We start from the raw sequence: 13,408 nt of genomic DNA, 5'->3' as shown, positions 1-13,408 counted from the left end.
TTTTCTATCACCAACATCCAGCAGTCAGTTTTCTATCACCCACGTCCAACAGAGTCAGTTTTCTATCACCAACATCCAGCAGTCAGTTTTCTATCACCCACGTCCAACAGAGTCAGTTTTCTATCACCAACATCCAGCAGTCAGTTTTCTATCACCCACGTCCAACAGAAAGTCAGTTTTCAATCACCCACGTCCAACAGAAAGTCAGTTTTCTATCACCCACGTCCAACAGAAAGTCAGTTTTCTATCACCAACATCCAGCAGTCAGTTTTCTATCACCAACATCCAGCAGTCAGTTTTCTATCACCCACGTCCAACAGAGTCAGTTTTCTATCACCAACATCCAGCAGTCAGTTTTCTATCACTCACGTCCAACAGAGTCAGTTTTCAATCACCAACATCCAGCAGTCAGTTTTCTAACACCCACGTCCAACAGTCAGTTTTCTATCACCCACGTCCAACAGAGTCAGTTTTCTGTCACCAACATCCAGCAGTCAGTTTTCTATCACACACGTCCAACAGAGTCAGTTTTCTGCAACCAACACCCAGCAGCCAGTTTTCTAACGCCCACGTCCAACATTCAGTTTTCTATCACCCACGTCCAACAGAGAGTCAGTTTTCTATCACCCACGTCCAAAAGTCAGTTTTCTATCACCCACGTCCAAAAGTCAGTTTTCTATCACCCACGTCCAACAGAGAGTCAGTTTTCTATCACACAGGTCCAACAGAGCGTCTGTTTTCTATCACCAACATCCAGCAGTCAGTTTTCTATCACCCACGTCCAACAGAGAGTCAGTTTTCTATCACCCACGTCTAATAGAGAGTCAGTTTTCTATCACTCACATCCAACAGTCAGTTTTCTATCACCAACATTCAGCAGTCAGTTTTCTATCACCCATGTCCAACAGAGAGTCAATTTTCTATCACCCGCAACCATCAACGTCCAACAGAGAGTCAGTTTTCTACCACCAACATCCAGCAGTCAGTTTTCTATCACCCACGTCCAACAGAGAGTCAGTTTTCTATCACCAACATCCAGCAGTCAGTTTTCTATCACCCACGTCCAACAGTCAGTTTTCTATCACTCACGCCCAACAGAAAGTCAGTTTTCTATCACCAACATCCAGCAGTCAGTTTTCTATCACCCACGTCCAACAGAGTCAGTTTTCTATCACCAACATCCAGCAGTCAGTTTTCTATCACCCACGTCCAACAGAAAGTCAGTTTTCAATCACCCACGTCCAACAGAAAGTCAGTTTTCTATCACCAACATCCAGCAGTCAGTTTTCTATCACCCACGTCCAACAGAAAGTCAGTTTTCTATCACCCATGTCTAACAGTCAGTTTTCTATCACCAACATCCAGCAGTCAGTTTTCTATCATCCACGTCCAACAGAAAGTCAGTTTTCAATCACCCACGTCCAACAGAAAGTCAGTTTTCTATCACCAACATCCAGCAGTCAGTTTTCTATCACCCACGTCCAACAGAAAGTCAGTTTTCTATCACCAACATCCAGCAGTCAGTTTTCTATCACCCACGTCCAACAGAAAGTCAGTTTTCTATCACCCATGTCTAACAGTCAGTTTTCTATCACCGACATCCAATAGAATCAGTTTCCTTGAGGTAGTTGTCTATCACCCACATCCAACAGAGTATATTTTCTATCACTCACACCCAACAGAGTTTTCTATCACACACATCCAACAGAGAGTCAGTTTTCTATCACCAACATCCAACTTTTCCATCACCAACATCCAACAGTTTTCTATCACCAACACCCAACAAAGATGCAATTTTAGATCACCCACATCCAACAAAGGCAGTGTTCTTCTATCACCAGCATCCAACAAAGAGGCAGTTTTCTATTACCAACATCCAAAAGAGACAGTTTTTTCCAACATCCAACAGCCAGTTTTCTATCACAAACATCCAACTGAGGGCAGTTTTCTATCACCCTCACCCAACATAGAGGCAGATTTCTATCACCCACATTCAACAGAGACAGTTTTCCATCAACCACACCGAACACAGAGACAATTTTCTATCAGTATCAGCCACGCCCAACAGAGAGACAATTTTCTATCAGTATCAGCCACATCCAACAGAAGCAGTTTTCTCTCATCCAAATCCAACAGAAGCAGTTTTCTGTTACCCACATCCAACAGACAGTTTTCTATCGCCCGCATCCAACAGAGAAAGTTTTCAGTCACCCATATCCAACAGAGGCAGTCTTCTATCACCCACAACCAATAGAGAGACAGTTCTCTGTCAGACACGGATGTACTACTCTGGTGACAACTGCACATATCAGTCATGGCTGAGCCCAACACACAGCCCGAAATGGGAAAGACCACTCGCCTTATCCCACAACGTCAAAAGTTCTCACGATAGTGACAAAATTAACTACCTCACCACAATAATGGCAGATTGTGATACTCTGTTATTTACATTAGTTGTCAACAGAGGAGCTAGATGTAATCTGTCAAAGCACGCGACTAAAAAGTTTTCTCTTCTAGCCCAAACCTTCTTTTTTTCTTTTTTTTTAACATTATCCTCCTTTCAAATTCCATCCACATATCTGATTGCACTGCAACACAAAATGTGCGTATCATTTATCAAAAAACGTCAGAAAGAAATAGATATAGATCACATAGCTTGTTTCTCTTTTGCATTGGAGAGTCATACATGAAAAGGAAAGAAACAAAAACGGCACAAAGACAAACACGTGAACCACTAACAGGTCAGGCGTGAAGTGAAAAGAGAACATATAAGAAATGGTTAATAGGAAATGGGGCAGAATAAGAAGGGAGAAAACGCACTGTGGAACCAGCATGTCAGAGGCACAGAGTGAGAGAGAGAGAGAGAGAGAGAGAGAGAGAGTGAAACTGAGTGAAAGAGAGGCAGGGGTTATCATGTATGAACTGTATAAGAAAAGGAAAGCACGCCAATGCCTCCAACTTTCAACCCCGAAGCCTATACGTTCCCCTCGAGCACAAAATGTCGGCCCTCTCTCCCCCATGAGCCACAGACTATGAGAAACACCAGTTATCCCGCGCTCACACAGCCACCATGACAGCCAAACACGCGCCACAACAACGAACAACCCCAAACAAACCAGTGCGCGCGCGCACGCACACACACACACACACACACACACACGCTGACAACAATAGAAGTGGAAGAAGCGGGCAAGCAGAGAAGACAGTAAATGGTCATAGGGCTTACCTTCTCATCCCCGCTCTCTATGTCACACTGCAACACACAGGGAAGCAGACAAAGCTCATGAATATGAATGAGGGGTGGTAAACAGTGGCAGGCAGGCAGGGCTGGGGAAGGGAAGGGGTGAACCCACAGGACACAGTATTGATCGGCCTAAAAGGGAGAGGGTGTCACAAGTTCACAACTCTTCCCCGTGCCCTATCTGCTGCCACGGGCTTTTCTTCCCCCCTCACCCCCCTCCCCCAAATCCCAACCCCCCTTATTTTTTCTTTTAAAATTGGCCCCACACTTAAAGGCAAGAAAAAAAAATCTCACAGGAACACTGAAGGATACTCCCACGTGTGTGTGTGTGTGTGTGTGTGTGTGTGCGTGAGCGTTCGCGCTTACTTGCATATGGAGGAATGGGGATGAGGGAGGTACGGGTGGGTGAGAGATGTAAGTTGTCACTCCCTGAATGACACAAACAGTTCATTCTTTTGCATCTCATTTGATCTGTGTGTGAGGGCAAATTCTCGAAATATAATTTATATGTGTTTTAGCAATTTTATTCATACTTTAACAGTGTCTCGTATCACATGGGCATTATCAATCTCTACCACGATTCCTTAAGTCTAATACATAGCGTTTGACGGCACTGTGTTTGAGCCCCAGCTCTTTATGAGAAAACGAAACTTGCCAAGGGCAATGCAGGTTCGGGAACCCTTCCACTTGACATGATAAAAGCGAAGCAACAAGAGAAGAGCTGAAAGCAGTTGGAAAAAAAACAACACAACTGATGTGTTATGTTCACACCTCCAGGACCGCCACTTTTTGCACACTGTGCTCCTGGGCTGACAGCCCCCCTTCTTGAAACGCCGTCCGCCACCTATTCACTGGGAATCAAATATTCATGAAATAAATACTTCTCTGCGTTTGGAGAGAGTATGATGCTGTCCGTTTTAGTGTGTAACTGGGCCTGCAGGGGGCTCCGTAAAAGAGATCACGAGCGGGAGGGGAAGAAACAAAGTGTGGAGGAGGGAGGGAGACGAGTTCATTGTATATAACGATCGTTCAATCATTTCAGTCTTATAAAACGTTCACATGCGTGTTAAACTTTCACGAAGCTGTTATTCTTATTCTACTGGTGTGTGTGTGTGTGTGTGTGTGTGTGTGTGTGTGTGTTTTAAGCAAAAGGGTTTTCTTTTCCCACCCAGACAAACTGGCCATTATCCAAAGACAACAGCAGGCAGTGTATCCCCTGACTGACAATACATTCCCCTGGATGATTTGTACCCGCTGCCTCAGTAAAACAAATCATGTCTGTGTGAATGTGGGAGAAAACATGAGCTGAATCAGTAAAGAAACTGAAAGAAAGAATTTGTTCAAAGAAATGTCTACGTAAATAATCATGCCAGTTAATGATATATATAGACTGATGGTCAGTTGCTTGACGGTATCAAAGAGGAAAAAAATAATGGTAACATTAAGAAATATGCATACAGAGAGTTAGTCTGTGCAATCTTCCTTATAATGTGACAGTGATAAGAGTTCATGAATTTCCCCCCTCTATTCAACATGTGTTCACCTCATGGTGGTATAACACCATCCAAAAACAAAATTCATCGATCTTCATTGACAAAAAAAAAAAAAATCCTAACATCTGTGGCCGGCTGGGCTGTAAGCAACCAGAAGCAACTACATTTCACTGTCTGACACTAACCGACCCACATTACATGTGATGTCCTATTGTAATGTTACTAACCTCTGGTGTGGCAGTTATTTGTTGATAAATTTGCCACAGGTCTTTCTTAAAATTACACATCTATGAAACCTTTGCCAAAGTCACAGGAATGAATGGGACACACTATTTCAGTTTGCTATACTGGTCCAACCTTTCCTCCTTTTCAGATGCTGTATGTCTCACAATGAACATTGCTGTCTTCTGATCTCCATGTTTTTTTCAGCAAGATGAAAAAACAATGTACATACAAGACTGGGGTAGCTTTTTCTTTTTTCATATTCATTTCTTAAATGTATTTTCTTTTTTGCTTATCTGTAATTTAGCGCATTAAAAAAAAAGTTTTCTTTATATGATTTCGGGTGTTGACTATTTTGTAACTGTCAATATTATATTGTTTAGCTATTTAAGCTCCATGTGACTGACAAAAACAGGTGATGCTCACTGATAAACATTCAATTTGGTAAGTTTTCTTCTTGTGACAGGGCAATCTGATATCTTTTCAGTGATGTTCTTGTTTTAATAATGTTGACTTGTGACCCCAGCCATCTTCCCTTGATACTGCTGCTGCTGTTGTTTGGCTCCTGTCCTCCTACTGCTGTCAGTCGTGCTATTTGTCATGGTGTCTGACTCCAAGAGCGAGTGTCAAGACACTATATTCTACTGTCCATGTATGTAAGGTTTGAAAGCTAAATCAAATTTACAGCTACAGTGTAAAACATCCCACTTTCTGTCACTGCCTATGCAATCACGAACTCTGTAACTCTGTGAGTCGGTCTCTCTGCATTCTCTGATTATTCGTCCCACTCACTGCACAGTGTTGTCAAACCGATGGGATAAGGACCTACGTGTAGAGTCTACAAGTCACACAACCCCCCACTGTTCACGAAGCAGCCAGTGCTCTCGGCTGCTGGTGTTGCCAATATGTGTGTTATCTCTTCACCCAGGCCAGGAAACCTGATACCTCCCCTCAACAGTCCCTCAACCCGTTTTTTATTTCGGGGGGTGACGGTGGGGGTGTGTGGGGTGTGGTTCCCACAACATGATCAAGCCCAAGCAAATATTGACAACCCCCAATGGCCCCTTCTGTTTTCCATACCCACACCATCAATGACTTTTCCAAAAATGGTTTGTTTACCTGCTACCCTGACTGACTCCCATGAATGCTGCACTTGTTTTCCTACCTCCAGAAAAATAAATATGAAATGAAAATAAAGTTTAAATAAAAATACATATGCAAAGAGAGAGAGAGAGAGAGAGAGAGAGAGAGAGAGAGAGACAGACAGACAGACAGACAGACAGACAGACAGACAGAGATGGATGTTCTCTGAAAAGATATTTTTTATGGACAAACATGCGGTGAGTGAATAAGACAAGGACGACACAAAAACTCAGGTCGAAGTGAGATACTTACCACATAACCTTGGCCAGAACTGGAGTGAGTACTTGCCTGCACAAATAATTTTCAGACCATTAGCAATGGGGATTGCCATGATAGGAAAACCCAAAACACAAGGATCAGTCACTAAATCCACTTTGATGGAGACTGCACCTTATCTCATTTCAAATCAAACAACAACAAAAAATCCATATATCATTATTTGTATTGTTGTGACCTTGTCCTTTCACCTTGAATTTCAATGGTAATTGTCACCCAGGCCAGTCACATTATCAAGCCTGATTGGAAAACAAACAAAAACAAACAAAAAAGGAGAAGGGGGTCGGGGGGTGGGGGGGGGGGGCCGCCTTTCACCCTTTTTATTTATTAAGCAATTTATCTGTTTGTTCATTTATGAAATTACATCTACATATCACTGAAAGAAAATGGCATGAATGAAAAGGTAATTTGTCATATTATGTACCAAAACCACTTGCGGTTCCAAAGAAATGCCAGCACATACACACACGCGCTCGCTCTTTCTCCCCCCACCCCCACCTCCCCTCTTTCAGCAAAGCCATTTGAGGATTCTTACATGAAGCACACCAGCATTCTAACTCTGGGAGGTAATATTTCCTGGTTAAACAACGAGCTCTGTGTCAAAATTACCTTCTCCACTTACGTTCTTCACAGATTTGTGACTGAACAACAAAAATAAGAATGTGTGTGTGTGTGTGTGTGCGTGTGTGTGTGTGTGCGTGCGTGCGTGCGTGCGTGCGAGTGCACGCGAGAGTGCATGAATACCTCGGTCTTTGCATACGTTCCTGGGGACGCACGTATTCCATGCAGCATATTTCAGAGCAGCCACCCATCTGTCAGCAACCTCTTCTGTTGTGTAGATCATTTTATGTATGGGTTACGACCTTCTTCTTTTATTTTCTACATGGGTGGGGAGCTGAAGGAGAGTCTTTTAGTTTTGTTTCTTCCCAGGGTGGGGTGGGGGTTACTTTTCAAACAATCGAAACTGGACTTTGTAATGATTTCTTTTTTTGTTTTCACTCCACTGATCTCGGAAGTCTTCAACACAAATTCCTGTTCTTTTGACAAGAGAAGGAACGGGGGAAGAAGAAAAGAACTGAAGGATCAGTTGCACTGCCCGGGATATCGGTCTCAGCCTATTTTATCGAACCAATCCTCTTCCTCGCCCCTAAGCTCCTTTATCCTGTCGAGTGCTCTTCTTGGGGTTGCCCACCCCCTGCCCCCTTTCCAAGGCTTGTGCGTGGTGTTGTGAAAACAGCTCACGCTGAGCAGCAGTTTGATGTTTCATTCCCGAAGTGTTGCAGCTTGCTGAGTTTTTGTGCCCTCTCCAACAGCTCGCTAATCAGAGAAGTTTTGCAAAAAGCCACAGACTCCCTTATGAGCCTCTCTCGGAGGACGGCCGCCGTCACCGGGCCTGAAAGCACCCCTGAGCTAGAAGGGACTCCATTCACGCCAGTCATGTCCCGAATTAAAAGGTGGGCGTCTTATAAGGGGGCCCTGTAAGGGATAGGCGGCCACTAATTTGGTCAGGAGCCGTTAGTGCCTTGTATTCATAACTTGAAAAGCTAGGCCGCTTCTTCCTGACAATGGAAACAACTATGATAGTTCATGCTTCCGGTGGGTGCCATCGTGTTAAAAACTGACCAGTCTGAACAAAATGGACACACTTCATCACAATAACATTTGCTTCACAGAAAAAATATTTCTCCACGCTGCGGTATTAAAACACTCCGGTGTGTGTGTGTGTGTGTGTGTGTGTGCTTGCGTGAGGGGAGAGAGCAAGAGAGCCAGAATTTTTTTTATTTTAATTTTAAACGGCAATGGATTAAAGACACAACGAATCATAAAACCAACAAAACTGTGTGTGTGTGTGTGTGTGTGTGTGTGTGTGTGAGTGAGAGAGAGAGAGAGAGAGAGAGAGAGAGAGAGAGAGTGTGTGTGTGTGTGTGTGTGTGTGTGTGTGTGTGTGTGTGTGTGTGTCTCAAAATCAACAAAAACATGATCTCAACGTCCAGTTCACACTAGAAATCTTTCATGCATTTTCCCCCTTTTAAGCTGAACAAATACATCCCCGAGTTTAACACACAAAAAACAACGACAAAAACCAACAACAAAAATTGTTTAACCTGTTTTGCACAAGAGCCTTCCTTATCAGGGACAGACAAGGGGGCTGTTCCCCTTGTGTATGTTGATCAGATGGACCGTGTGGCTTCACATGGGGATGGCCTACATCTCAGCTGGGAGGGGGAGGTTGTGGGGGAGGGGGGCAGGAAAAAAACAAACAACAACAACAACAACCAAAAAAAAAAAAAAACACAAAAAACAACAGAAACCCAGCCGCAGTGAATTTGGGCTAAAGGCAAACGGTGATGAGCTGTTTGGAAACCAGCCACCTCTAATGGGAATATAATGATGGCTGGCACCAGGCCACTGGTGCAGCAGGCAGACATGGCGGACCACACTCCGCCGCACTCGGCCTGTGCGGTAGGCGTGCCATCCTGTTTTATAACTTGACGTGGATTGTCATTCCGTCCACCAGCACAGCCTGCCTGTCTTTTCTCCTGTCGCTGCCACCCACCACCTCTTCTAGCTATCCAAATTCACATGCCCCCCAGGCACACTGTCGTGTGTGTGGGTGGGTGGGTGGAGCGGAAGGTAGGGGAAGACATGTATGTCAATACTTTTGATGCACGCACGAACCTACCAAACCTGTAGCCAATAATAGCGGGTTCACAACAAAAAAAACAGTGTGAACGCATCCAATATTCCTTTTTTGCAGCTGCCTACCCACATAATTCGTCCCCAACCCAACCTTAACATCCAAGGATATTTCGAATCAAGGTTCTGCACTCTTGCACCCCACTCTGGTTCCATAATCTTGAACCAACCATCCCAAGATCCACGGACATTTACATGTTAAGCATGCCACACTGTAACAATCGATGTCTAATAGATGAGTTTGCGGGCGTGGCTTTACAGTGAATTTTAAAAGAAGCGTGACCTGTAAAACAATTTTAATGTGTTTGCCCTGATTTCTTTATTCACTTGGGGGAGACGCTGGTGCAATTCAATTAAAACAAATTAATGAGGTCTGGGAAGAGGACAGGAAGCAATCACGGACTGCTGAGATTTTCTGCCTTCAACAAAAGCTCAAAGATAAATCCCTCAGGGGCCTCTACGTACAGTCACCTCGCCCTAGATGTGACACTATTCAGCTTATGGGTGTCACGCTTGGGGTCTTGTAGGGTTGAAGGGACCTGTGGAAGACCAACATGCACGGCACCTGGACGTGGAGATCGGCGGCCTGGGTGGTATGGTCGGAATATGAATAATTCCAATCAGCCTTTAAAAAAATAAAAAAAATAAAATATATATATATATATATATATATATATAGTCTGAACTGTTGCTTAAGATCGGTTTTGCTCAAATTTGTTGGTTGTTTTTTTATGACTAGCTAAGGGCGTGTAAGAATATCGACTGAAAAAAAACTTCTTTTGTTTATCGTGTAAGCAGTGCCGTCTCTAAGTTTGGTACAACTGGTGAAAGTCATAGCTACTGGCTGGTCACCAGACCAGTCTCGTCCAAAAAACGAAACCTCAACTTAAGGTCGGGTATCACAAATGGTCTTTTCCATTACACAGATCCAAAGGACTCCAGGAGCTGTCACTGACGGGTTTGACACTGGCGCTCTCCGATCCTGCCACCTTCAACCCTCGATTTGGCTTATGCATCTTTACGAAGTCAGTAATAAATGACAGAAAGTCTAGTTACATGCATATGTTTGCATCCATTATTCTATTGTTCATTTTAATTTTGTTCAATGTTACCTTTGACAACTGACAGAAAAAGCTTTCCAAATAAAACGTGTGTGTGTGAGTGAGTGAGTGAGTGAGTGTGTGTGTGTGTGTGTGTGTGTGTGTGTGTGTGTGTGTGTGTGTGTGTGTGTGTGTGTGTGTGCGCGTGCGCGCGTGTTTATTCTTTTTGTGTCATAATGTGGTGTGGCTGTGTTGTAACAGCATCAATGGTGGGGTGGGCGGATGGATGAAGGTGCAGAGGCCGACGCTTATGCACAACACTGTGTATCATTAAAACTGCTTCAAAATCCGGAGTCAACTATAATCCAAACGATAAAAGCACCTGCCGTACACGTCTACATCTGTAAAGTCTACGTTTCATTTATCGAGCATGTGCGACTGGTCTGTGTTATCCCCGACTCCTTACTTGAGCCGTGTAGGGCGCAGTGAAGTGTTAGCAGGAGTTGGTCTGGGGTGAAAGAGCCCACAATGATATGTGTTGGCTATCGATGACCTTCACATCCACAAGATGCCCTCACACAGTATGCAGGTCTTTGTCGGTGGTCATTTTCCTTTCAATCCAGACCTTCCATGCGGAAGACCCATCATCGACTGATCAAGTTCGATTGTTTACTGCCATTTATTTTCCTTGGAGCTTCACTCTCCTGTTTTCGATCTGTTGAAGACTCCATCAGGAGGGGCTTGAGCAGTGACTAAGCAGAGGTGAAACAAGGGCGGACTGTGCAAAAACTGGTCTTGCTCTTTTGTCTCACATGTGGCTGGGTCAGTTTGCTTACACCACTGTTGCTGTCCACAACAACAACACTTCACTAAGGCATGCGCAGAGAAGTTTAGAAAGAGAAGTACTCACATCACTGAAGCGGTCCCTGGACACACAGCGTGGGGGCTGACAAGGCCCACTGTCCCTATGACCTATGGAGGAATCCTCTGTGGACGTCCTGTCCTCCTCGCCTCCAGACAACAGCAGCAAGGACCGTGGTGATGGCAGCGGAGAGGGAGAGGAGTGCTGAAACATATGCGCAGCAACTTTTATTAACATACAACACAAACCAGCAAGGTACGTGTTAATGACATTCAGTCTCGCAAACAACCCACGGTTTATAATATGTTGATACAGACTTCAAGTCACCTGAAAGAAGAGAGAGGTAAAAGCGGGGGGATTCGGGTGGGGGTGCGGCATGCGAGTATCAGAGCTGTAAGTGTGTGAAATAAAAGACATTTCACTGGGACGGCAAAGGACGCTGACTGGGAAAAGACAGCGGTGATGCTGGCAGGACCTGGCCTCCAGAAGGTTCACGTGTGATGTAGAAGAGGGTCGGCTGGATGCGGGGAATAAATTGGGTGTTAAGCGAGCAAAACCACGTAGATAATCATTACAATGCCGGCCTGGTTGATAGATTTGTCCAGCTGGTGTGTCTTCTGGGCGCTTGGTATGCTTTTAACAGTCTTTCAAAGTGTTCACTTCAGATACAATGAAGTTCACCATTACATGAACTGGATCCAGCCTAACAGCAAAGAACCTCTTTGCTTCCAGTCCTGCAGACCTGTCTGATGGAAAGAAGGCACGAGGTACATAGGGGTAGGAGAGGGGACAGGCAAAGATGAGAGTTCGTTCTGAATGTTTCTGTCATGTACACTTCTGGTCAGGGAGTGAAGCCCTGTCCTACTGTGGTACTTAGAGGAACGGTAGTGAACGCAACTAGAATTTAGCAGAACAGTGTGGCTTTCGCCTTAAGAGAGAGAGAGAGAGAGAGAGAGAGAGAGAGAGAGAAGGGGGGGAGGGAGAGAGTGAGGGGGTGGGAGAGAGAGATTTATCTGATGGTTTTGGCAGTACTTTACTACTTATAATTATGTACAATTCGGTTATCGTAAAAAGAATATATTTTAACACAAGTCAAGGGTCTTGATTTAATGCTTTGCAAACTCTGACAACAGACAATTATAGCGTTTTATTCTCATAGAAATATCTTGCGACAAACACACTCAACCCCACACTCCTCTATATCCTACTGTCCTAGATACTATTCCCGTCCTTTTCGTGTTTGTTTTTTGTTGTTTGTTTGTTTGTTTTTTTGGGTGTTTTTTTTGTTTGTGTGTGTGTGTGTGTGTGTGTGTGTGTGTGTGTGTGTGTGTGTGTGTGTGTTTAATGCTGTTGTTGATGTTTTTGTTGTTGTTTTTTTGTTATTATTCATTCATTCATCTTTTTTTCTGACATGGCATGTTATGTGAATACTTCAGATGCAAGTTTTCCGAGGGTGAGCAAGCAGTTGCAGTCGATTAAAATTCATAACTTTGCTAAACTGATGTTTTACTTTCGCCCCCTTCGTTCTATTAGCGGGAAGGGCAATGAGTTAGCGGTTAAGTGGACTGAAAGAAAGATGCTACACAAAGCGATAAGCAGTGAGTGGAGTTGAAAAGAAGTGAAGAGAGGCACTACAGGCCTATAGAAATTAACCTCCCTTTTGAGCGGCCATCTTCAGCTGAAGTGGCAGCAGCTGCAGGAGGAACAAGCGGCTCATTACCTGCCTACAAACTGCACAGTTTCGCCCTAACAGAAGGTGGAGAGCCATCTTCAACAAATTTTCTCCTAAGGAGAAGGGAAAAGTGCAAATAACTGAGTGCAATGAAAGACTGCTCACTGTTGGGAACGAAATGGGATAGATACAGCTTGTGAAATAACAAGTCCTAAGATCCCACTTGGCTCCCCCCCCCCCCCCCCCCACCACCACCTCCCTCCTCCTGGAACTGTGAGCTTCTCATCTGGGACTCGTCAAGTGGTCTGCTGCACCGCTTTAGGGTCCCGTGTGTGTGTGTGTGTGGGGGGGGGGGGGGGGAGGAGGGGGTGCAGCAGTTGATCACAACACCAATTTCTTTCGTCAGCTTCCCTCACCTTACTAGCCCACCATATCTCTTTCTCTTCACTCTATCTCGTTGGCAGCTATCTGGGTTTCTTTGGTGTTTTTTTTTCTCCACTGGCAATAATGTACATTTTCTCACATGCTGGAGTCTATCAAGTATAATTTGCCCCGCCGCCTAATAACCTCCACCCCCTTAAGAAAGAAAGAAAGAAGAAAAAAAGAACATACTGAGGGGGGAGGCGGGGGGAACCAAACCGATTCATGACTAAATGTACATTATATATGTAATCATAAGAATAAGAGATAAAACAAGATTCATGACTAAATGTGCATTATATATGTACTCATAAGAATAACATAAAACTAATAGTAAAAATG

At 44.2% G+C, this 13,408-nt stretch overlaps 1 protein-coding gene across 5 annotated transcripts in view; it reads right to left on the bottom strand.

Annotated features, from left to right (window-relative positions):
• The window catches only part of LOC143288459 (uncharacterized), a 260,746-nt gene that overhangs the window by 133,855 nt on the left and 113,483 nt on the right, over positions 1-13,408 (bottom strand). For all 5 annotated transcript variants that reach the window (XM_076596974.1, XM_076596975.1, XM_076596978.1 and 2 more), the window contains exons 3-5: positions 11,023-11,178; positions 6,352-6,387; positions 3,227-3,253 (exon numbers count right to left, since the gene is read on the bottom strand). In XM_076596974.1, the coding sequence (XP_076453089.1) occupies positions 3,227-3,253; positions 6,352-6,387; positions 11,023-11,178 (219 nt within the window). The remainder of the gene's footprint in view (positions 1-3,226; positions 3,254-6,351; positions 6,388-11,022; positions 11,179-13,408) is intronic.

Source organism: Babylonia areolata, chromosome 12 (assembly GCF_041734735.1).
Source record: "Babylonia areolata isolate BAREFJ2019XMU chromosome 12, ASM4173473v1, whole genome shotgun sequence".
Lineage (NCBI taxonomy): Eukaryota > Metazoa > Mollusca > Gastropoda > Neogastropoda > Buccinidae > Babylonia > Babylonia areolata.
The sequence above is the reverse complement of the archived record's forward strand: the minus strand, read 5'-3'. Positions and strand labels throughout refer to the sequence as shown.